The sequence below is a fragment of the Saccostrea echinata genome, unplaced genomic scaffold, assembly GCF_033153115.1.
Source record: "Saccostrea echinata isolate AGI-Se365-2 ecotype Australia unplaced genomic scaffold, CSIRO_AGI_Sech_v1 ptg000015l, whole genome shotgun sequence".
Taxonomy (NCBI): Eukaryota; Metazoa; Mollusca; class Bivalvia; order Ostreida; family Ostreidae; genus Saccostrea; species Saccostrea echinata.
This window is the reverse complement of record NW_026889764.1, coordinates 7,697,625-7,722,277: the sequence shown is the minus strand read 5'-3', so window position 1 is coordinate 7,722,277 and position 24,653 is coordinate 7,697,625. Positions and strand designations below refer to the sequence as shown.

Sequence of the window (24,653 nt, the reverse complement as noted above, 5' to 3'; positions counted from 1 at the left end):
GTCTTTTGCAGTACTTTTAAAAATTGCTTCAAAATGCGAAAAAATGACGCTCTCATATAAAATACTGCAGTAAATATACCAGCATTTTGAGACAGTTCCTAAGAATACCAAGATCTCAGATTTTCTTGAAACTTAGCATGTTCACTGAAGTTGGTATAGCTTAAATATGTTGTAAAAACAGAGTTTTTCTATTGTAGTTTTTACACACTAACCCCCCCCCCCCCCTCCCTCGACTTACATGAATTTTCACGTAAAGTGGGATTATCACAAATTGTCATTTTGAACAATTCTGACTGAATTCATTCAAAATTCTCAACTGTAAATTATCACAATTTTAGGTGCTTTTTGATTTTTAAATTATAAAACATGTACAAGGGACCAAATTTTGCCGTTACCATATGTTGTCCTATGGTTGTACTGTATGTTTTTAATGCTGAAGAATAAAAAATATAATTATAGGATCCTACGATTACACACAACTTGTTAATTAAAAACCTCAGTTGATAAAGGGGACAAGTTGAAGAAAAGACAATGCTTGCAAGGAATTGATCCATCATTTATTAAATCTATTCATAAAGCCAGTGATACAAAAAAAAGGAGAAGAAATGAAAAATTGAAGCTGTATATTACATTTAGCACAAGAAACATTAGAACTCATTTAATATAACACAGTCTGCATAAATACAAGTTTTCATGAGAAATATGAATAAATCAAGGGTTTTCTAAATATCAGACATTTGTCTTCCACACAACCTAATTCTTATAATCACAGACATACTAATTATTTCAAAATTGTTATAAAACACCTGCAACCTTAGTTCACAACCTTAGACATGCACACACTACTCTGTATACTTTAAACACACTGAACAGACATATTATATAGTAGTTTTATCTTTATACAAATTCAATATGAATAATAAATAATAATACTACCATGGTGGAGAAAAAATGGACAATGTCAGAAAAAAGGTTATAAAATAAATATTTGTAAAAATGAAATCTATAGCTTTGAAATTATTACATTACTGAACCTGAGAAGCAAAGTAAATTATATTCAATGACGACACAACTTTATCAGTGAGAGATACAAAACAACATAAATTATAATACAAATATGTATCAAACTAATCCAATTAATACCAATCAGGCCAGCAGTGAATTCTTTCAAACCTTCCTCTCTTATTAAACTGTGCCTCTGCTCTTAATCTACTGGTAAATTAATAGATAGGTCTCTTCACGCTGTCAAAGTTCTGCTAGCTTCGTAGGTGAGGAAGCTGCTCAAAACATTCGTTGCAGAATTTCAGCTGCCAGATCTTCCCTGCATACTGGTCAAATTTGTCTTTTCCCATCAGTTCCACCAACTGAGGCTGTTTATGAAACAAGAAAGAGTATTGTTAACAAATACATTTGTAATTAATTTGATAAATGATAAAAACTATCATGACTACATATGTCAAAGGAAATAAGATGTGTAAAAAAACGTATGGTTACAAAAGAATACATATATCAAAATCTGTCCAGTGAGAGAAAAGTCTAACAAAATATATTGATGGGAGGTTGGTGAATTTGAAAAATAAGTTTTACTTCACAACACTTGTTTGCATGCTTGAATTAAAAGAAACACTGCATTCCATTATAAATACAGATGATTGTTTTCAAAAAAGTCTTTTCAATCCTTATTAAAAAGATATGTGATTTTTACATTTATATGTATATATATATATGTACATCTATTTGTTAGCATCACAAGTTTGATAAACCTCCAAGCTCATTTTTTATTTTGCTTCAAAACAAGTTCTCTCTTTCAAGTTAAAATCATGATCCACATAAAATGCAAATAAGCAGATTTATTTAGTAGTATATAAAAAACCAAATTTAAAATTCTTCATTTGTACTTGTAAATTCCAAAACCATAAAAGTATACATAGCAAATGTGAAAATTAATCAAGGGCTTTTTCTGCACGCTAAATAAAGATTATTCTTTCTCTGCATATCATATTCTCAGTTTTGAAAAACAGATTTAAGCTGAGTGAAACGTATGTCAGCAGAATAGAAAATATGCCCTACAAAATTTTTCGTAGCAATAATGCCATTAACAAAATTTCCATATTTAGTACATGATTATATTTCTTGATATAATTTTTTATTAATATGAGTCTTAAGAATTGGTTATATCCATTTTAATAGCTTCTACAGAATAATTATAGGTTTCAGTTTGTATTTTACATGTATTCACAACATTAGCATGTTATTTAATAAAGCGTTAACCTACTGATAAACACCAAAAGATGAAGTTGACCACTGTTCTTCAGTTTTCTTATTTGTTTATTTTTTTTTTGTCAATACATTTACACAACCATATAACAGAGAGGAAAACAAGTATACTTAAATGATCACACTTAGAGATTTGAAAGAAAACAAAAGAGTGTGGGAAATTAGAAAAGAAGTGTGATCTAAAAAAAACAATATAAACTCGGTGCTGAAACCAACACAGTACCACTGTATTTACCAAAACTTTTTCTGCCACCTAGAATACCAAGCCAGACAGAAGTTACAAGTTATGCTGGATATAAAAATCTTTACATGCAGGAGCTACAGTACTAGTGCTTGATTTTAATAAGGGATGCTGTTTTCTAAAACTTTACAGAGACTTTTTTCAGTCACTTTAATGATATATCTTTTTATTGATTTAAATCTGCATAAAAAAAATCTAGCTGAGGACATTATAGACCAGAAACTCAGTTCTAAAATTAATATCTATTAAAAAGAATATCCAATACCGAGTATCATGAGAGATCTTTTGCAATTTGCTTTGTAATATATTTAACGCTTTAGAGGGACTCAGATATAAAGAAATCTCGGTTAAATGAAAGTTATATCTCATCCCCATTCCTCATATAACAATGACCTTGTCAGCAAATACAACCTATCATTAAGTCATGATCATATGCTGACTGATGTTTTTCATACTAATTGTCAGGCCGTTATTTACACACTGATTTGTCAATGGATTTTTCCGTTTTCCCGACCACGACAAAGAGCACACAGCGGGTGTGACCGCTCGGCAGGGGATGCCCATTCCTCCATGGCACCTGATCCCACCTCTGCTCTGCTCCAAATTTGTATTGTTTAAATGGACTTTGAGCTTGGATACTGTTTGTTATCTCCATATTTCACTATAACACTTTCTTATATGGATATAAATTAAAGAAATTCAATAAGGAACTTAAATTTCATGTCCCCAGGAATTCCTTAATATAAGCAAGCTTTACTGTATAAATAGAAACAGCGACTAAAAATCATATAATGTCTAAACCTGGTGTTTTTATCTTATCATAATACATGAAAAGAGAGAATACTACACACAGAAAATATAAAAATCTATGTACTGTGGAATCAATTTAATTTGTGGAGGGTCAATGTTCATTGGCAAGCAAAATTTTATTAGTTTGTGGGTAGCTCGTTTACACAGAAGATTCAATGAATATCAAATAATAGCCAAGAAATGTTTACATAATAATAGTTTGTGGGGATGTTTATTGATGGGTGACGGTGACCCAAGAAATCCATGAATGTTGGTCTCCCACGAACAGTGATGATTCCACAGTATATGAAATAAAAAGCTTTAACAACTATAATGTTTTGATTTTCATCCTTACACCCAGGCCTACATTTAGAAGTATAGATATTGTGTTTATCACAGGAAAAAGTAAGATGAATACTTGTAGATTTTTACCTCCAATTCATCATCTTCTATGTTAGAGAGGATTGCAAAGGCTTTATGTAAAATCTCAAATCCCACTCCACGAACACAATCCCTAAAACAAAGACATTCATTACTGCTCACAAGAGTATTATACTTTCCCAACATTTCTCATAGGTTTCATTTCAGTAGATTGTAATGAAATCATACATTTATAAAATATCAAAACAGCAACAGTATTTTATGACATTGTATAAGACTAGTCTATAATACATGTATCAAGTCCTTCCTACTCAGGGAATCATACAATTCATTTCCTTTAGGAGATACTGAGCATAAACTTGAGTGCATAAATATTCCTGTTTGCTATATTACAGAATAACTTTCTGACATGGCCCTGATTTTTCCCTGTGCTCCTCTATGTAAAATTTGTAACCCAATGGACTCTCCAATAACATAATTCTGTTGACCAGATACAACTCAGAGAGTCCTATCTTCTTGTAAACTTCTTACCTGTGTAAAATCTGTATCCGGGTGGTCAGTCTGTCAGCATTACACAGAGTTTCCACACCTGCAATAGGTAAAATAAGTGCACCATCTGAATCATTATGGTTATATAGGGTATGTGTCTATGTACAAGTAAAATAAATTTTACACAAAAAAAATCAGTGGACAATAATTGTTCAAACACAGGTTTCTGTGAACAACAAAATATGTAGAAATATAAACTAGGCTCTATAGCAATAAAAATATCATTTACTAAAACATTGGTACATGCAAATTGAATAAATGTTGACATCTATGGGACAAATGAGTTCTACAGAACCTATAAGTACTTCACTCATTAAATTACTGCATAGTATTTTTTTAAGATATTACTTGGCAGTGAGGCACTCTTGTGGATTTCTGACTGGGATGGTTTTGATGGTTCACTGACTCGTCGATGACCTTTCCCCTCATCATCATCATCTTCATCCTCTGACTTGTCATCATCTTTGTTCATTTTTAAAGTTGTATCCAGCAGAGAAATGAAATTGTTCATTTCTTTATTTTCTCTACAATAGAATTCAAGTTCATACATTTCTGAAAATCTCTAATAAATGTTCTCTACTAAGATAAGCATTTAACAGATTATATTGTCTTGCTAAAAAAAATTATGCAGCAACACTTTATTTACCAGATATTTTTCTCCACCTGACTTTTGCTACATACCTCTGTTTTTCTCTCTCCTTTTTGAAATCCTCATTTTCTTTGAGTGTCTCCTCCTCAGAGCTTGAGCTGTCTTTAATGGAGGGTTGCCTCACCCTCTTTGAATTGGATTTAGACATTTTAGGTCCATACTTGAAATTTAAAGAAATACAAGGTACAGTGTAATGTAAATGTCTATCAAAATTATATCCTGTGAATTTCGCTTGTTGAAATATAAACTCAGACATTTTAAATTAATTCAATTTAAACAGATTTCAGTACATATACATGTACAGGTATTCAAAAGATAAAACATTTGACTTATACAATCAATGTGACACAAATCTAGCAGACTGTGAGAAGAAAAAATGTCGCATTTTTTAAGGAAATATTAAACCACACAAAAAATGTAAATATATGATATTAAATGTTAAAATATATGAAATAAATGTGCATGTAGTCATATAGTGAAATTATTATAAATATTTCAGGGACCTGGGAGTGGGGTCTGTTTAGCTGCAGAACTGTAGCGTTAAGGTTTAATATTTTAGTCTTTGACCATAATGCTACAGATACCCTAATGCAAATGTGGTGCAATTTATGGCGCAAGATTATCTGCGCACTTTAGGGATGTATTTCTCCACTTTCCAGCATTGGACAATCAACTACTTTTCATTCCCTAATTCTAGACATATTCTTTTACCAACCTGTATATTTTATCAACCTCCTAACCCTTTATAGTTGTCTCTACAGACCAATAAACTCGCTTGTTTTGAATTTTTTGTCAGATGGCAGAAAATTCAAAACAAGCGAGTTTATTGGTCTGTAGAGATGACTATAAAGGGTTAGGTGGTTGATAAAATATAAGGTTGGTAAAAGAATATGTCTAGAATTAGGGAATGAAAGGTAGTTGATTGGCCAATGCTGGAAAGTGGAGAAATACATCCCTAAAGTGAGCAGAAAATCTTGCACTGTAAACTGCACCATATTTGCATTACGTGATCTGTACATGTAGTGTTATGGTCAAAGACTAAAATATAAAACCTTAACACTACAGTTCTACAGCTAGGATCAGCTGTAACAGTTATGTTCTGAAAGAATGTTGACAAAACAATTAATTACAACTATGTGAAAGAAAAAAAAATTCATTTACAATGCATCATCATATTTTCAGATCTTAATAACAAGTTAAGGTTTTAAATTTCCTTTTTTGATTTGGATTATATGTATTGAAAACAATATTAACATAGTTCATAGATTTCAAGAACTGCACTAAAAATTTTGATTTGGAGTTAACCGAGTAATTTACAAATCTTTTTTTCCATAAAACCCTTTGATGTTATCTACTGCACAAAAATAAATATCTAAGGTATCAAAACATTGAACTCAGAAACCAAGTGAATTTGTGAATCTCACACATTATAAACAGCCACAATCATTAGACTAAGTGCAGTATGACTTTTTAGCACCCACACAATCATGTGTTCAGATCAGGCAGTAAGTCACACCACCAATTCCTTGACTTACAGGTTCACATTCCCAAATATCCACATCCCCCCTCGGGGTATAACTATCTTCCCTATAAGGTCTACTGTAATACTCATTTCTAGGTGTTCGAGCCGAGTCTGGAGCTGAGAATTCGTTCCAGTGTCGATAAGCCTGTCATTGCACAAATTCTTTTCAACATAGACAGGTAAGTATATTAACTCTTTCTTTTCTTTTTTCAAATTTTGTCCTTTAAAAAAAGGGGGGTTATAAAACAAACACGTCCTGCAACAATATCATGGAAATGAATGTCTCACAGACAGACTTACAGTCTCAAATAAACATCCTTAATACATTTCTTTTTTTTTTTTTTTTTTTTTTTTTTTTTACAAACCTACATTGGTTACTTACCTCACTCTTCTCAGCTTTTGTCACTCGCTGGGACTCGTGGCGAGATGGGGCCTTTAAGTGAATGCGGGCTGAATTAGGCCTTTCCAATGCTGATAAAAATTGAACACATAAAAAAAAATTATCAATTGAATGTCATTTTGACATTTACAATTCAATTGAGTTTTTCAATTCAAATTATTTAACAACTGAAATATTTTTATTTCCTGAGCAATACATACAAGATCCAGTGGGATTTTTGGCCCTTCGTCTTTGTCTTGCTGAGAGATTGGGTTCCTGTAAAAATTTGAATTCAATGAAAATACATTACAATTAATCTATTATAAATCTAGAGTTTTCACACGTAATACATACATGTATACATGTAAGTAACATAACTTGTGTGAGTTATGTTTTTTGTCCAACTCTCATTCTTTAATCTTTTCAATTGTCAATAGACACTAGGCTTGCAGAGTGTCTTTTGACATTGACACTAGGCTTGCAGTGGTAATTTTGATTTAGAAGTTAGGGGAGTGATGAAATATACAGTGTAATTTTGATTTAGAAGTTAGGGGAGCGATGAAACATACAGCATAGTTTTGATTTAGAAGTTAGGGGAGTGATGAAACATATAGCGGTAATTTTGATTAGAAGTTTGGGGAATGATGAAACATACAGTGTACTTTTGAGTTAGAAGTTTGGGGATGATGAAACATACAGCGGTAATTTTGATTTAGAAGTTAGGGGAGTGATATGAAACATATAGTGTTAATTCTGATTTAAAAGTTTGATCAAATAAATGGATAGTTTCAGAATCTCTGATTTGAATTCATTATAAGTGTATTTGCTGTAACAGTGTTTTACTGTTATTTTTGTGTTAGGAACTAATGAGTATGTAGAATGTTTACTAGTAGTTTATAGATGCACCTATTTTATTGATATACTACATCTATTTGGTGTTTGTTTAATTGTTATCATTTATAATTATCATGATACCATGATTAAATACCAGCTAGTAAATCATACATAGCCTTTACAGTGATCTGATTTTTATTCCGTGTAGTTTCAAAATGTACTATTAACTTCACGGATGTAATGATTTACGTTCATAAAGAATCAGAATTGGTCATCCTTGGCACTTTGCTATAGGCATCTTTTACCGTTGTGTCAATTACAAGTCCATTAGTAATGAATATCAAATGATGTCACACAATAGTATTTGCTGCAATAATTAATATAAGTTAATATAAATAAATACAGATCTGTTTTTTTAATGAAATTTTAATGCATAATAACCAAAATTATGACATAAAATAGCACTGAAAGTATTTACGTAAAATAGCACTAAATTAAGAATAAATTGATAGTATGAGACACAGATTATTATAATCATCATTACTTTATATTCTTTTCTTATTGTTCTTGAACTCACCCTAGGAGTTTCTAGATCACATGATTCATCCTTAGAGCTAGAGGTGCTGGATGATTTGTTGTTTTCCACCAACTTCTCCTCATAACTAGGTCGCCTGACGGGGATCCCTGCACTTTCACTGACCTTTGGGGGCGTGGGTAGGGGGCGAGGATTACTGACTGGCTTAGGCTGCACATTAACAATGAAAAGTAATATTTTCTAATCAAGAGATTTTTAAATACTCTTTTGCTTTCAATGTAAATTTTTTTGTAATTCTAACCAAAGAAACCTTCAATATTCATGACTGTTGTCAACTTACATTGATTTCATTTAATCTGTTTTTTTTTTTTAATCAAGGAAACTAGATATTTAATTCACTCAATTATTTTCACTGACGCAAGAAAAATCTTTCTGCTAAGAGACTGAACATGCTGAAGTAAAGTAAAAATATATGCTTCTTTTTTTTCTTAAATTTGTGAAAAGTCAGTAATTCTTAACTAACTCTTAGAAACACAACACTACAATACCCAAAATTGTTAAGAATGTCCAAACTGAATGCTGAAGTTTCATATTAATGATTGTATGAAGAGAATAATATTCTTTTCATATTCTTTAACTGTTTGTCACTCAGAATATAGCAAAAGTAATAATAAGAATTGGATAGATTCCTTTTTAGTTTAACAAATTTTCCAAGAAAATAATGACTTATTAATAGAGTAACTTCTGAAAATAGTGATGAAAGATAAAATCTAATATGCAATGCAAAAGCAAAAACATATCTTTGAATTCTATCTCTACAACACAGAATGATAACAGTTTCTGTATTATATTTTTTTCCCTTCTTAGTCACTAATTACATGAACTCAAAATTATTAGATCTTCAGAAAAGACCTCTTGGCATAATGCAAGACCTAATCAACAGACAAACAGACAGACAAGAAGATCTCCATATTTCTTCTCTCTACAGCAAGCAACACAAAATGTATGAAAGCTAACACAGACTTCCTGAGGTATGCTACAAGCCAAACAAGAAATCATGGTCACTTACGTGACTAGAGCTTATAGAATCCATGTCAATTATAGGGCCAGAACTTACTGAATCCCCACTCCGCTCTAGTGTGTCCTGTATTACGATATCAAAGTTGTAACTATATTATCAGTGTCATTAAAAAAGATTTTATGACTTAATAGTTTGTTCTCTGAAATTTATAAAAGCAAAAAATTTTTGTCTTACCACATACAGTATATTTGATTGATCAATTAATTTTTATTTTACAGTGTAGCTTTCAATTGTACATGACTGTATTATGTATTTACAACAGTTCTGCACTGTTTGAAAGTTCCACTTTCCGGTGAGTTTTGCATGTATAATTAAACAATATTAATAATATATGTACCTCTGGAAACTGTTAATTTATTCAACTGTTACAGAAATTACACAGTAATATGCATATACTAGTAATGCATCATCTTTTTGCAAGTTTTTACATACTTCTATTACTATTCCTTCACTTTAAGCCCCATATTAATTCCACCAGCAAAAAATTAAAAAAAAAAAAATAAAATCTCTACTTCATTCCATGTTACATTTATTTATTGTTAAGAGTGCCTATACCCCAATACTTAGTACAGAGTTATATACCTTGTGGATTCTGGGAGACAGATTACTCTCCCTTGGAAGATACACCTATATTATATAATATCTCATGATTTTTAATGAAAGTTTTCAGTATCTATCAGACCCTGTCATTCACCTTTATATAAACAATAAAATGCTTTCTTTGGTTGTTAGTATGGGAATTAATGTCGCAGCTGTTGCAGAAAAAATACATAACCCACGTAGGCGGGTTATTAGCAAATAGCAGTCTATCTATGGGGTTTAAAAGGTACATATACATTGTCAAAATTGACTTAATGCATTACACCCTAACACTCAACAAAATATAAATGCGACATCACATTGCATGATTCATGCTTCCAGATCTGAAGGGTTTATTATTATAGTAACTGTCTAAAAATCAGTAAATGTGAATATTTATCAGTATATAACTAAATTCATTAAAAAAAAATACTGCAGCTGAAAGGAACAGTTCTTGGTTATTTGTACTTACTTTTTTAAATACGTCACTTTTGGCATAACTAGAAGCACTTGAGTCAGATCTCGCACTGAGATTAGGCTCAGATCTCACACTCGGAAGCGAGTCTGTGTCACTGTCACGATTAACTTTTCTCAAAATGTTCTTTTTCTTTTTGGGAGAATTTCTTCCGGGAGGTGATTCTTTACTTTTACTTGGTGGAGACTGGGAATCTGATTTCTACAAAAAAGACACTGGTTTATTTTTCCAGTCTTGAACTTTGAAAATTTTTTTCTGTTTAACTCCATAATATAAAGAATTCAAGGCAAATGTAAAGAAAACAAATGTAAACCAAATTTTACTTTTATTTTGCACAAAAAAGAGGGGGAGGGGCTCTAGAAGTCTAGGAGCTAGTTATGTACACATATGAACTTTGTTAATTTAAATAAAAGGATTACAAATACAATAACAAATGCTTACACTTATCCCAACAATTTTCCCACTAACAATTATCATCAACAGTCAAAGCCTAATCAAAAAAAACCCAAAAAATTCAGCACTTGGTACTGTGTTTGGAATCTCGCTGACAGAGGTACCTCTTTGACTGTATTGTTTTTCACTGTATCCTCAGAACTGGTGGAGGATCCTAGATTTTTCTGGTGGTTATCACTGATAACTTTATCCTCTACTATGGGAAACAGGTCCTGCTTGGCTCCATCTGAAGGTTTGCGGGCATGACCAGGTCTTCGGAGAATAGCGGGCTGTGGTACAGCCTATTTGGTAAAAATGTGTACATGTGTATAAATATAATTAGATCATTCTCTTTTACTGAAAACTATCAAATCTGCAAACAGAGGCATTTCTTATACATGTATTCTACAAATACTTAAATTTTTTGATTAAGAGAAAATAATCATTTTCTTTGGAATTTCTAATCCCATTATGTTTTTGCAAAATGCATGACATTGTGTGTCTAAATAATAATATCATGAATATTGTTATATCTTCTAGGTATCAACTGTCAAACTATGGAAAATTCTTACCATCGTAACAAGGACTGCTTCTATCAGCTTGATATTCTGACATTGGACTACTTGCTTCTAATGCAGATGATTTTAACACTGTCTTTTAACCAATCTGATTTTGTTTAATGAACAATATACAGTGCATGTAATACACAGTATGTGATTTCAACCCTTACCTGTGCACTATCTGCCATTAAACTCTTTCCTGTACACTATCTGTACTGTCTGTGGTTTAAACCTTACCTGTGCACTATCTGTGTTGCTATTTAACTCTTACCTGTGCACTATCTGCCATTAAACCCTTACCTGTGCACTATCTGTGTTGCTATTAAACTCTTACCTGTGCACTATCTGCCATTAAACCCTTACCTGTGCACTATCTGCCATTAAACCCTTACCTGTGCACTATCTGAATTATCTGACATATAAACCCTTACTTGTGCGCTACTGCCTGTGGATTAAACCTTACCTGTGCACTATTTGTGTTGCCATTAAACTCTTACCTGTGCACCATTTGTGCTGATTGCCATGTGAACCTTACCTGCACACTGTCTGTGCTATCTGTGTTTAAACCCTTATAAATTAACTCTGCATTACCAGGGCTCTATGTGATATAACTCTTACCTGTGCACTATATGTGCTCCCTTAAATGTACCTGTGCATTTATCTGTGCAGTCTGTGATTTACCCTTACCTGTGAACTAGCTAAGCTGTTGTGATGTAACACTGTGCACTATTTGTGCTGTGTTTTAACCCTTGCTAGTGTAATGTCTGTTAAGTCTGATTTAACCTTTATCTGCATGTGCACTATCTGTGCTGTCTGTGATTTAACCTTTACCTGTGCACTATCTGTGCTGTCTGTGATTTAACCTTTACCTGTGCACTATCTGTGCTGTCTGTGATTTAACCTTTATCTGTGCACTATCTGTCCTGACTGTGATTTAACCTTTATCTGCACTATCTGTCCTGTCTGTGATTTAACCTTTACCTGTGCACTATCTGTCCTGTCTGTGATTTAACCTTTACCTGTGCACTATCTGTCCTGTCTGTGATTTAACCTTTACCTGTGCACTATCTGTGCTGTTATTTGACCTTTACCTGTGCACTATCTGTGCTGTCTGTGATTTAACCTTTACCTGTGCACTATCTGTGCTGTCACCTCCTTCAGATTCAGGAACATGGACCCGTATTTTACCGGCAGAGTTGTTATTGACATTGGAGACATCACCGGAGGGGAGGGGTGCAGGTGGGCGATTAGACGGGGCAGTTCGTGGTCTCAGTCTTTGAGCACTGCTGGGGCGACTAGCACTAGATGGACGGCTACAATTAACCAATCATAACAAACTGTAAGAGTTATATCCTCTACATTGAATAGAATATCTATTAAACATCTGGAGATAAAAAATTGCAACTTTAATATTTTGGATGAGTTAAATGGTGTACCAGCTGTGGTACAAGTATATACTTTCACATTGGCTGGTTCAGAAATCAACAGAGTGTCCTCATATGAAGACAGTCAGATCAAGATAAGATACATGTATAAAATTTAATCCCACCTCTTCTTGGTCTCCTCTAAGAAGACGGAAATATTCTTTTTGATGTACGGATCTCTCAGGATGCGGTTAACGGAGGGACGCTTTTCTGGTTCCTGATGTAACATATTTTTTATTATCTGGATTAATTCAGCACTGTATTGTTTTGGCATCAAAGGCATCTAAAAAGAATAAAAAGAGATTTTAAAAGAGATCCTAATATGCTATCTTGAAATTTATAATCTTCTATGCCTGGGACAAGCAGAAGAGAAAATGTAAATGATTTAAGACATATATTCATTAGTACATCATATTATATATGTAACTAGCATTCTCACCTTTCCCTTTAATATTTTATACACCAGTGAGTTCATGTCCTTTGCATTAAATGCATGTTTCAGAGTAGCCATTTCATACACACAGCATCCTAATGCCCACACATCAGACTGTCAATCAAGATATGTTTATTAACATAATTAATAAATCTTTAAATTTTTACACAAGTTTAAAAGAAAAACAATTCCCAATAATTCTGTTCAATCCAAAACTATATAAGGACTGTAAACAATTGTATACCTTCTCAACATAAAATGGCTTTTTACTTAGTACCTTTTAACATCATATACATTTGTATATCTAACCATGAAAGAATGTACATGTACTTTACAGGAAGATATACAATAATGAAAACAGCTATCAATAAGAGCTATACATTCGTGCCTCATTAATCAAGATGCTTGTGTTCTCAAGAATATTGTTTCGATTAAGGAAGCATCTAGGTATATATAAATTGTTCCCCATAAATTTTGTCTGGAGGGTAAAGTGTCCGGATTATTGGCATCTGAATTAACGAGGTTCCACTGTATATTGATTCAAAACTTATCTGTGGAATAAGCTTTTAGGCCCATGATTAAATCTTGAGCAGCATTTAGTGTTGCAAAATTGGGCCAAACTTACTATGGTATCAATTATCAAATTGAAATGGTACTACATGATTATAAAATCAATAGTTTGAACCTTATCAAATGACCTTGTTTTAAGGTTATGACACACCTACAGGTCATAAGCAATCTTGTATGAAGTCCAATGTTTCTCCAAAAAGAAGTAGTAAACCTAACAACAATTTTATACTTTTTCTGTCAGTGACCTAGAACTTGCTATAATGACCTCTGCGCAAGGTCATGACACATCTTGGGTCATAAACAATCTTTGTTCCAACTATGAGCCTCCAAAGATTCTCCATTAGAAAGTTATAGCCCAGAGAAGAATTTGATACTTTTTCAATACATAATCTGCAAAATCAACTTCAAAACATGCTTAGTTGGAAAGTCTGTCTGTTATTTGCATGAGAAATAGAAAAAAAATCCTTTGATAATGATAAAATGTTCAGTTAAAAGAAAAATTTCAGAATATTTAGCGACCATTGATGTTAAGATTTTCAATTGATTGTCACTGACAGTCTTCAGCGACAATTTTTTGATAGCTGGAGATTATCATAACAACAATAGTATCACTCATTATATAAACCAGTAGTATAATTCAAAACCCTTAAATCAATACAAATTTTTTTAAGTTTGAAATGAATATATTTTTCAGTGCATTGACACAATTAATTCAAACTAAATGTTACTCTTTAATCTTTTTTTATTAATCTATTTTTGTCCAGAGAGTTTAACACTATGTTCATGTGTTATGTCATAATAATGTTTTCTTTTGCATATGGAATGCAAGTTTTTAAATATGGTATTATAGAAGTAGAAACCTGTGCAGATGTGAATAAAAGTAAGCCTTCACCAACCCTTGCAGATTTACCTTGTGGTTGTAGGGTTTATTGGAGAAAAGTTCGGGACTCATATAGTATGGAGTTCCAATCAAAGTGGTGGCCATGTCACTAGATGAATCCAACACTCTACAAAAGCCTCAGAGTTTAACTTTCGCATATTTGTTTAAAATGAATCAAGTTCTTTCTTGGCACTTCAATATAAGTGTAATTGGGTTATGTTACAAAAATAAAATCTGCATTTCAATCTTATCCACTTTAGAGTTTTGTAAGTCCTTGTTGTTTAGTGATATATAACTGACACTAAAAAGAAAATGACTCTCCTGGAGAGAAAACTTCAAATTTTTCTGCTTGACATGAGGATACATGTATGATCTAATGTTGCTACAAATTCTCACCTAGCAATTCCCAAGTCTCCTACTTTGATTATTTTGCTCTTCGTTAGGAAAATATTTTGGGTTTTCAGATCTCTGTGAAGAATATTTCTTTCATGCATGTACTGAAAAATAAAATGTTTCTTTAAGTTTGTAATCAACAAGAATATGGTATTTTAACAAAAATTAACTTTTCACCATAACAATTATTATGTATTCATGCAATGAATGCAATATACAGTGAAATTAAAGTTACAGTTACAGTTAAAATACAGTTAAATCTCTAACTCGATGGGACCAAGAAAAAACTTCAAAATATTTGAGAGTTTAATATATTGAGGGTAAAATAATTAAAGTAAAAGAACTTCAGACTTCCAAATCACTTTGACATATTTCCATTATGATAGAGTTCGAAATACCAAAGTTTAGCTGTATAAACATGATAAACTGATCTATATCTATCTGCATAGATTAGTGAAATTTATCCATTTATCAGATTAAATGGAACTGTGAATAACTAAATCTATATTCAACAAATAAAATATGACAAAGGCTTTCAAGTACATTGTACATCATTGAACCAAGCATTCACATCATTTGCATACAACCATTTATCTTTTTCCATATCTCCAAAGGTTTTGCAACCTCATCACTCATAATCCATTCATGATAGTCCTTTATTCAACAACATGCAACAACAAAATTGAGAAATTTACATTAGGCCTAGAATAAATTTGTTTCCAAACAACCCTAATTTATAGTGCCACCCTAATTTATTTTAAATTCTTTTTTCAATGAATATCTTATTTTCATTTTCTGCCCCAAAATATATATATATTATATATGTGAAATAAGCATTTCATATATAACAAATTAGATACCTGCAGTGCCATAGCAATCTGCACAAACCATTCCACCACCTGTCTCTCCTCTAGAGGAACACCCTTCTGTTCCTTGAGTTTTGTGTACAAATCCCCGCCCTCACAGAACTGCATAGCTATGTGAAGGAAACCATCCTTTCCTTGAAAAGAATCTTTATACGTCACAATATTAGGATGCTTAAGTTTTGATAGAAGTTTAGCTTCTTGTTCTGCAGAATGTTGCTCTCTTTTGGAGGCTTTCTTTAAGTTTATTCGTTTCAAGACATACTGTGAAAAAAAAAATATTATGTTAAATAATTATAAATTTAATATGGTAAAGACATGGTAGTCATAAAATGTAAAACAGCAGATACCTTTGATGTTAATTCTCATGATTCTAGTCTATGTCTTACAAAAAGATGCAAAAAATTAAAGACATGATCAAAATCGAAAGAATGAATTCTCTTGAATGCAATCCATTTCTGAATCTCTTCTTAAAATATTTAATATGTTTAATGTAAGAAAACTGTTGATAACATTTATTAATAAGACTATCTTGAGTTAACCTTATGAACCATCAGCTCCTATGGGGCACATCCAAAATAGAAGGGAAATAAAATATACACTCCTTTTATGTTTAAAAAAATTAGGTTGCCATTGCCTTGATCTTAACCATGTATACTTACATATTGATCCTTATGAGCTACACCTTGTTCAAATGGTTTGGTCTGAGTTACGTAGCACTCTTAGTTTTAAGAAAACTTTGTGACATGTTTGAACTTCAGACCTTTCTCTTCAAAAAAGTTACAGCCCGAAAATATAATGGTACAGTGGGCAGATAAACAGACATCCCCCAAAAAACTTTCATTGGCAGTGGAATGTAAATATGAATACTAGTTAGTTAAACATGTTATTAATAAATGATTGACTTTTTTTCAACAAATGTTTATGATAGTTTTCTCATTATTAGCACGATTGATTAAAAAATACATCAAGGTCTTGCAGAATAAAAACAAACAAGTGGAAAAGACATATAAGAAATTTCAAACTAAATTTACAAAATGACCTATGAAATTTTCAGATGGTACTAAAACTCAATCCAGTTGAGCAAGATTGCAGAAAAGCAACCAGGCAAATCTCGTTATATGGTACAGCCAAAATATCTCTACCATAATACAATTTAAGTAACCACACATTTTCTTGTAAACACTCAAATAAATAATAAATATTTTAAAATGCAATTGTCCCACAATAGGATAAACATTATCGCAAAGAACTTTTTTTGTGATTTTTCTCTTTCCATCTGATTATAATTGCAGGGAATTTGTCTGTCAAAATTCATGTAAATATATATTGGTATGGATCGAGGCAATGTATTTTGCTTTGCTATCTTCCTTACAATCTGTATGTTATAAATAAGTCACATGTTCATGTAGTTGCAAAGTACACACATGTAGCCGACTACACATTTTCATTAGATTTAGTAATTGTTCTGTTCTTAACCATCTGGTCAAGTGCAGACAGAAAATGGACAAACACTGGTCAGCTACATTTGCTTCCATGGGCTACACTTATTAAAAAAGATATAAACTTATGCACAAGAATACCTGTTTTCTATCCTTCTTATGTCTTTGAAGTGTCACTTCTCCATAACTCCCTTTTCCAATATGTTTTATAAACTCAAATTGGTCCAATCCTGACATTTTTTTTCTATTTTATCACACATACAGTTCTATCTTTTCTTATTTCTTCGCTCAGTCAAATGATTCATTTTAACTTTGCCACTGATAATAAAGTTAACATATCCATTTTACAAATTTTTACAAACAACATTGAAATTTATTGAAACTGCACAAAATATACACTCCATACTATTTAAAGAGTTTGTAACAAAACAGTTGATTTGTAAAATAATCGTAAAACTGGTCGGAGTGGTATATTTGACTGACAGAGTGTCGATAAAAGGAGATGAGATACCGCGATGATGATAAATTACTTTCGCATATAATCAACGTATAGAGATCTATGTCTTTTCTGAGACACACTGATTCCAAAATCTCACATCATTGTAGTTTTTTTTGCCATGTATACATGACAATTACATCAAGTCCTCATGAGTTACAGATATATACAAACAACGTAGTGCTGTGCATTATTGAAAGCTTTCTTCACGACTGCAATTCAGGAAGTTACAAATCGTGGAATTGTGGGATTTGTTGTTTGACTTTCTTTACCTTTAACGTTGAAGAGTTGTCAACATAGACAGACGACACTCGATACTTCGTGACAACAAAACTTCTGTAAAACATTGATTATTTCAAGCAATTGATAACCCGTTTGGTTAGAAGATATAGTTTAAATTAGGAAATCTATCTTTTGATAAGTATATATTATAAGATCACCTATACAGGATACTTTTTCTCAGATTGGATAGTTTGAGGTCAAATATGGGGGGGGGGGGGGGGGGTAGGTCCGTAGAGACAAATATCATTTTTAATTTTTAATAGTTAAGAAAAAATATTTTTATGTAAGACCTAGTATAAAACTAATTGAAATGCTTATAATAATTCGATTCGACTCGGAAAATTATGCTTAAACAAAATCGGGAAATTTGTGTTTGAATGTTTTAGAAAGACGGAAAATTTTACTCTCAAGCAAGATTAATAATTCTCCTATATTGAGATCTTTTCTTTCTTTTTTTTTTTATTTTGTTGCTTTGAAGAAGATGGGCGAACAAGGCGAGCGCAATGCCTATAGTGCAACAAACATGAAGGTGAGAAATTATAAATCTCAAATAAAACAAAAATTTCTTTGATATTTCATCTAAAATTAAAGTATACTACTAACTTTATGTAAAATTTCCACAAGTTGCAAAAATCTCACTGAGAATGAAATTATTTGCCTATGAAATAGCATACACATACTAGAGAGGGCGAAACGGATCATTTTCTCATACCATAACCACAGGAGTCGGTAGTTTTATCAATATAAACGAGAAATAAAGTCAAAAATAAGTAAAAACCTAGCCATGAGCTTCGCTCACGAAAGCACTTCGTGAGCGAAGCTCATGGCTAGGTTTTTACTTATTTTGACTTTATTTCTCGTTTATTGATAAAACTGCCGACTCTTGTGCTATAACACAATTTTTTCAATATGAGTGGGTCTTCGCTCCATATATTTCAAAGTTTATCCTCAAAATTTGCGAAAAAATATACATTTTTTGGACAACAAAAACATGGAGCAAAGACCCACAATACATTAAGTTTAAAATACCTTTTATGACACAACATTCGCATCTTTTCGAAAATACTTGAAGTCCACATAGTCAAGGGTCATATCACAAACATGATTTAAATGCCGCAATTCACCAAGAGATGCGTATTATAGTGGTTAGCGTGTTAGTCTCGGAGGAAAATGATACTCGGGATTTTTATTACTAAGGGTTCGAACCCCACGAATACCACTTAATTTTTTTTAATTACAAAATAATTTTTGCAGAGAAAATTTTTCTCAGAAATGTAATTTCATAGATTTTAAAATACCTGAAGCTATAGGCATTCTGCGCGCCTTGTTCACCCATCTCCTTTAAAAAAAGCTTTTTTACCAAAATTAATTAATATTTCATTAATATAGCCTCTACTTATCTGTCTAGCACCTATTGATCAATGTTTATATAAATTGTTTTCCCTTTGTGGTATTATATGTAACTTATATGCCAATAAAGATACTACTGCTACTATTTGGTGATTGTTTCCAGAAAAAAAAATAACTTGAAAAATTAAAAAAAAAATGGGGGTGGGGGGGATTATTGGTACTATTTCGTGGGATGGGTTAACATGAAAATTTCTTTTCAACGCTAGGATATAGGATCACAGGCCTCTGAATTTCTATCAATATGCCGTTATATGATTGATCAGAGTGATATATATATATATCCCCTCTATGTATATTGAATGATTTATATTTAAAAATTTAAGGTCACGAAAGTGGGGAAGGTGGGTTCTAAATCGGCCCTATCCCCTCTTTATATAGAGTGGGTATATATATATCACTCTGATCAATCATATAACGGCTTATTGATAGAAATTCAGAGGCCTGTGATAGGATACAAAAAGTAAGGAAACTTAATTGATTTGTGATTTGAACATATTTTATTGCAATAAATATATACAATGGGATTGGGCACAAGTTCTAAAAACTTAATTCGCCCTCTCCCTACATGTTATATCACAAAAATTCAATCAGATGTGTCCAACAGCATGTACAAAGTAAATTAACTCACAACATAGAAACATATACTGCTAAATTATTATCTATACACATTTTTAGAAAAATCAATTAAATCTGCCTGAATGCTGAATATAAGATTGAACAATAGAGAAGAGATATTCATTTTCAGCAATACTGAGTGAGGTATCCCCCCAGAGTAAAGTATGAGTGTCAACAATATGAACTTTATTAAATCTCAAAAACTTATCGAAGAAATCTTTCCTGGCCTCAGTGTAATTAGGACATGAGAAAAAATAATGATGTGTGTCTTCTACCTTACCACAAGAGCATAATGGACTAGATATTATGTTACACCTATAAAGATCAATGTTTAGCACACAATTGTGTCGGAGTCTAGTGTGTAGTATATTGTAGCGTCTTTTTCCAAAACTGAAATAAGGCGGGGCTATTGTTATTTTTTGTGTGATTTTACTTTTAAAAGCAGATAAGGAGCTCGAGAGTCTGGTGTCTAGCGATAAAGAATTCCACTCGTTTACTACAGTTGGTACAAATGATGATTTGTATGTTTGCAGTCTACAGACGGGTATATTATAATTTTGAGAGTTTCTTGTTGTATACGCGGAAGCATTACATCGCATTTCAGGTATAATTTCACGTAGATAATCAGGAACTAAATTATTATGAATTTTATACATGGTATTCAATCTCTGAATCTTGCGTCTATCAATGAGCGGTTCCCAGCCTGTTTCAAAGTACAAAGAGTCTCTAGATGCAATTAAGGTCAAGCCAGTAACAATCCGTGCTGCGTGTAGTTGCAATTTCTCTAATTTTTCAGAGTCGATAGCTATAGACAACCACCCCATACAACTGAAGCGTATTCGAGCTGAGGGCGGATAAATGAAGTATACATGAGTGAAAGAGTCTTTCGATTTATTTTAAATTTAAGTTTTTTTAATAGACCAATTTTTTTGTATGCATTAGACAGTAAGATTTCAATGTGAGTTGACCAACTTAAGTTATATGAAAAAGTTACCCCTAAATGTTTATGAGTTTGAACATATTCTAATTGGCTATCTTGGAATAGGAGTTTGGGAGGTTCTATGTTTTTTCTTGTGCTAAAAAATACAACCTTAGTTTTGGATGGATTAAATTTTAGTAACCATTTGTTTGACCACTCTTCAAGAGATAAAAGATCATTATTCAGATTACTTTCTATAGATTTAACACATTTAGATGCGTACTGCAAACTGTTATCATCAGCGAATAATCTACAAAAGCTTGACATCTTGTCAGATACATCATTTACATAAATTAAAAATAATAATGGACCTAATACAGATCCTTGTGGAACGCCGGCATATAAGGAAGCCGAAGGGGATACCAAATTTTTGTAAATAACTCTTTGTGTTCTATTTTCTAAATAACTTTTTAACCAAAAGTACATATTACTCTCTATGCCATACATGTTTAGCTTAAACAAGAGCCCTTTGTGCCAGACATGGTCAAAGGCCTTAGATAAGTCACAAAAAATCATACAACTGGATTTACCATCATCAATATTTCTAACAATATTATCGTATGTTTCTAACAATTGATAAACCGTAGAATGACCAGGCAAGAAACCAGCCTGGTATTTGTAAAAAATATTATTACAATGAAAGTAGTTATACAAGTGTTTAAATACAATACGTTCCATGACTTTACCAACACAACTTAACAATGAAATAGGTCTATAGTTTGAAAAAACAGCTGGATCGTCTTTTTTAAAGAGAGGAATAACATTAGCTAATTTCCATTTTTGAGGAAAAACACAGTCTTTCAATGAGCGATTAAACAGTAAACATAGAGGTTTGACAACAGTAAGTTTTGTTGATTTTAACATTTTATGACTAATACAGTCTTCTCCAATGGCTTTGTTAACAGGTAATATAGATAAAATATCAAACACTTCTTGTTCACAAATAGAAATATTGTCAAAAACACTATCACACTTAGTAATTTCTTTAGGTAAATCATACTTATCATCATCAACACGGGTAACTGAAGCAAAATAATTGTTAAGTACTGTTATCTTATCTACATCAGAAAAAGCAAAATTGACATCACCAGATGCAGATGTGTATTGTAAAGGAGGAATATCTGTAGTTGATTTAGTTTTAAAAGTATCTTTAAGAAGTTTCCAATAAAGTTTAGGATTGTTTTTACTGGAATCAACGAGTTGTAACTCGAGAGTATTTTGATAATTTTCAATAGCATGTTTTTTCATGTTGTTAAACTTGTTTCTGATACGCTTAAAATTATCCCAATCGAGCTGTTTATTACTTTTTTGTGCTTTTCGTCTTAATCTATTTTTTTCTCGATGGGTTTTCCTTAATAATGAGTCAAACCAAGGTTTGTCTTTAGGTCTTATAATAACTGATTTTTCAGGTACACATTCCCTTACGAGATCTATATATTTGGTTGTAAACTTTTCGGTAGCTTCGTCAATTGATTCAGCATTACAGATAAGATTTTTCCAGTCAGTAGTTTCGATTAAAGTATTAAGTTTTTCCATATTAGCATTTTTATAATCCCATATTTTCCTTACATAAGATTGACTTTTAATGATACTTGATTTTAAGAAGACGTATGTCGCTTTGTGATCGGTTAGTGTATTGTCTGTGTCTATCACGCCTGAGTGGAGTGCTACAAGGTCTGGGCTGATCAAAACTGGGTCAATAAGTGTGTTCGAAGTGTTGGTAATTCGTGTTGCTTCGTGGATTGTGTTTGTCAGGTTATGATTCAGCATGATATCTTTAATAGGAAGTATCCGAGAATTGTCCAGAAAATCAACATTTAAATCTCCTACAATTATAAATTTGCTGGAAATATCCGATACTTTTTCAATTGACCACAAAAATTTGTCCCAGAAGGATTTTTCGCTGTTGGGTGGACGATATACGCAGCAAAGAAAAAGGTTACAGGTAGGTTCACTTATTTCTATCCAAACACATTCAATTGATATGGGTTCAAGGTCACTACGACGAATTGCACGGAGACATGAAGAAACATAGATAATAATGCCTCCCCCATTAGAGTTCCTATCTCTACGAAAAATTGTATCATAACCTTCAATCACGATATCGTTGTTACATACATTTGAGTCCAAATGTGTTTCAGTGAAACATAAAATATCGAAATCCGTGATTAATGTTGTTATCTTTTCAATCTTGTGACGTATACTTCTTATATTTAAATGAAAGACGTCCAGTGTGTGTATTTGATCGTTTTTAGGACCTGGATTTATTTCAATGTCTCCTGACAAAAGATGTAAGAAAAAAAGAATTTGAAACCAAAATTGTAGATGTAAAATGTTTTGTTGAAAAATACTGCATATTTGTAGTTGTTTAAAGCTTTTTTTGCTAAGATTTGTTAGATACAGATATAGATTTTTGACATTTAAGAGAGGGAAAAATACTGTTTTGGTTGTACATCTATTGCAGTAATATTTACCAATAGCGGCTCGATATTGCTCGATAGTATTACCTATCATTGGTTAAATAGAGGAATTTGATTTTCTTAAAAAACAAGTTGCTGCGCCGCAAGTAATATTTTGTGAGAGCAAAATCATAAGTTGGTTGGAATAGACATACAAAACTGTGAACACATGGAAATGAAAAAAAAGCAAACAACAAAAATAAAAAATGTGAAGAAAAAGACAAAAAATAAAGTATATACCAGAATGGTAACACTTGTGAATCAGTCATAATTGGCATATGTACAAAGGGACGACTGATCACCATGAAATAACCTGTTGACATAATTTAAGGAGAGCAAGTGGGTGAATAGTGCTGTATTTACGTAATAATACATGAACATATATAGGGCATATAAATATATAATAAAACTTGTTTTATGCTTTGAGGAATATTAGACAGTCATGATCAGTGCTGTACAACTGCAATGTGAATTTTAGTCTACCGTACAATTTACCCGTTAATCAGATTTCCAAGTTCCTCCAGTGAGGTGACTTCAAATCGGTCTCCATATTGTTCAAACTTAAGGAAGATTCTCCCATCATAAGTCCAGAAACTGTGGATGATTTTTGCGTTTTTTGCTTGTATAATTTTAGATACAATGGATTGTCTATACTTGGTCAAATCTTCTGTCACAAAAATTTTATTGGCATTGTTTTTCAATTGTTTTTTAGCGCTGTAAACTTTGTTTTTGACCTTCCAATTTTTAAATCTACAAATGATCTGAATTTTATTTTGTTTTGGACGACCAATGGGGTGAGATCTGTCTATGTCATCAGGAGTGATGGTAACACCCATTAACTTAATTAGAGAATGACTCACCAGTTGCAGTGGCCTATTTAGAACCCCCTTCCCCCTTTCGTGACCTTAAATTTTGTTAAAAATAAATCATTCAGTTTTTGTTGTTAGCGTTTGCATTTTTTTTAAATACAAAAATTATATATATAATATAACCAGGATAAGTCGCAAAACTGTTCTTATAAAAGACCTACAACCCGTGAGCTCCCGGGGCTTTGCCCCCCGGGCCCCCACCAGGACTTTGCCCTGGACCCACTGGGGACCTAAGGACGGCCCTCGGACTCGTTT

The 24,653-nt window shown here is 32.2% G+C and overlaps 1 protein-coding gene across 2 annotated transcripts; it reads right to left on the bottom strand.

Annotated features, from left to right (window-relative positions):
• Positions 1–562: 562 nt before the first annotated feature.
• Positions 563–17,953, bottom strand: LOC133187465 (serine/threonine-protein kinase Nek4-like). Of its 2 annotated transcripts, XM_061322851.1 has the most exons (18): positions 17,430–17,953; positions 15,844–16,110; positions 14,987–15,087; positions 14,621–14,717; positions 13,147–13,254; positions 12,833–12,990; positions 12,413–12,596; positions 10,849–11,025; positions 10,289–10,492; positions 9,226–9,300; positions 8,199–8,366; positions 7,009–7,063; positions 6,791–6,879; positions 4,919–5,046; positions 4,586–4,761; positions 4,220–4,277; positions 3,740–3,821; positions 563–1,370 (listed from the first exon to the last, which is right to left on the bottom strand). In XM_061322851.1, the coding sequence occupies exons 1-18, from the start codon at positions 17,523–17,525 to the stop codon at positions 1,257–1,259; spliced, it is 2,337 nt and encodes a 778-aa protein (XP_061178835.1). In that variant the 5' UTR covers positions 17,526–17,953; the 3' UTR covers positions 563–1,256. The 2 variants fall into 2 exon arrangements, with proteins under 2 accessions (XP_061178835.1, XP_061178837.1); XM_061322853.1 differs by lacking the exon at positions 9,226–9,300 and having other exon boundaries at positions 17,430–17,952.
• Positions 17,954–24,653: the final 6,700 nt, after the last annotated feature.

Excerpts from the sequence above, each read along its gene's own strand:
- LOC133187465 (XM_061322851.1), bottom strand. The coding sequence starts at position 17,525 with ATGTCAGGATTGGACCAATTTGAGTTTATAAAACATATTGGAAAAGGG. Across the intron at positions 11,026-12,412 it reads ACAGCACAGATAGTGCACAG|GCTGTACCACAGCCCGCTAT; the intron begins GTAAAGGTTAAA and ends TTTACCAAATAG. Across the intron at positions 10,493-10,848 it reads AAAACAATACAGTCAAAGAG|AAATCAGATTCCCAGTCTCC; the intron begins GTACCTCTGTCA and ends TCTTTTTTGTAG.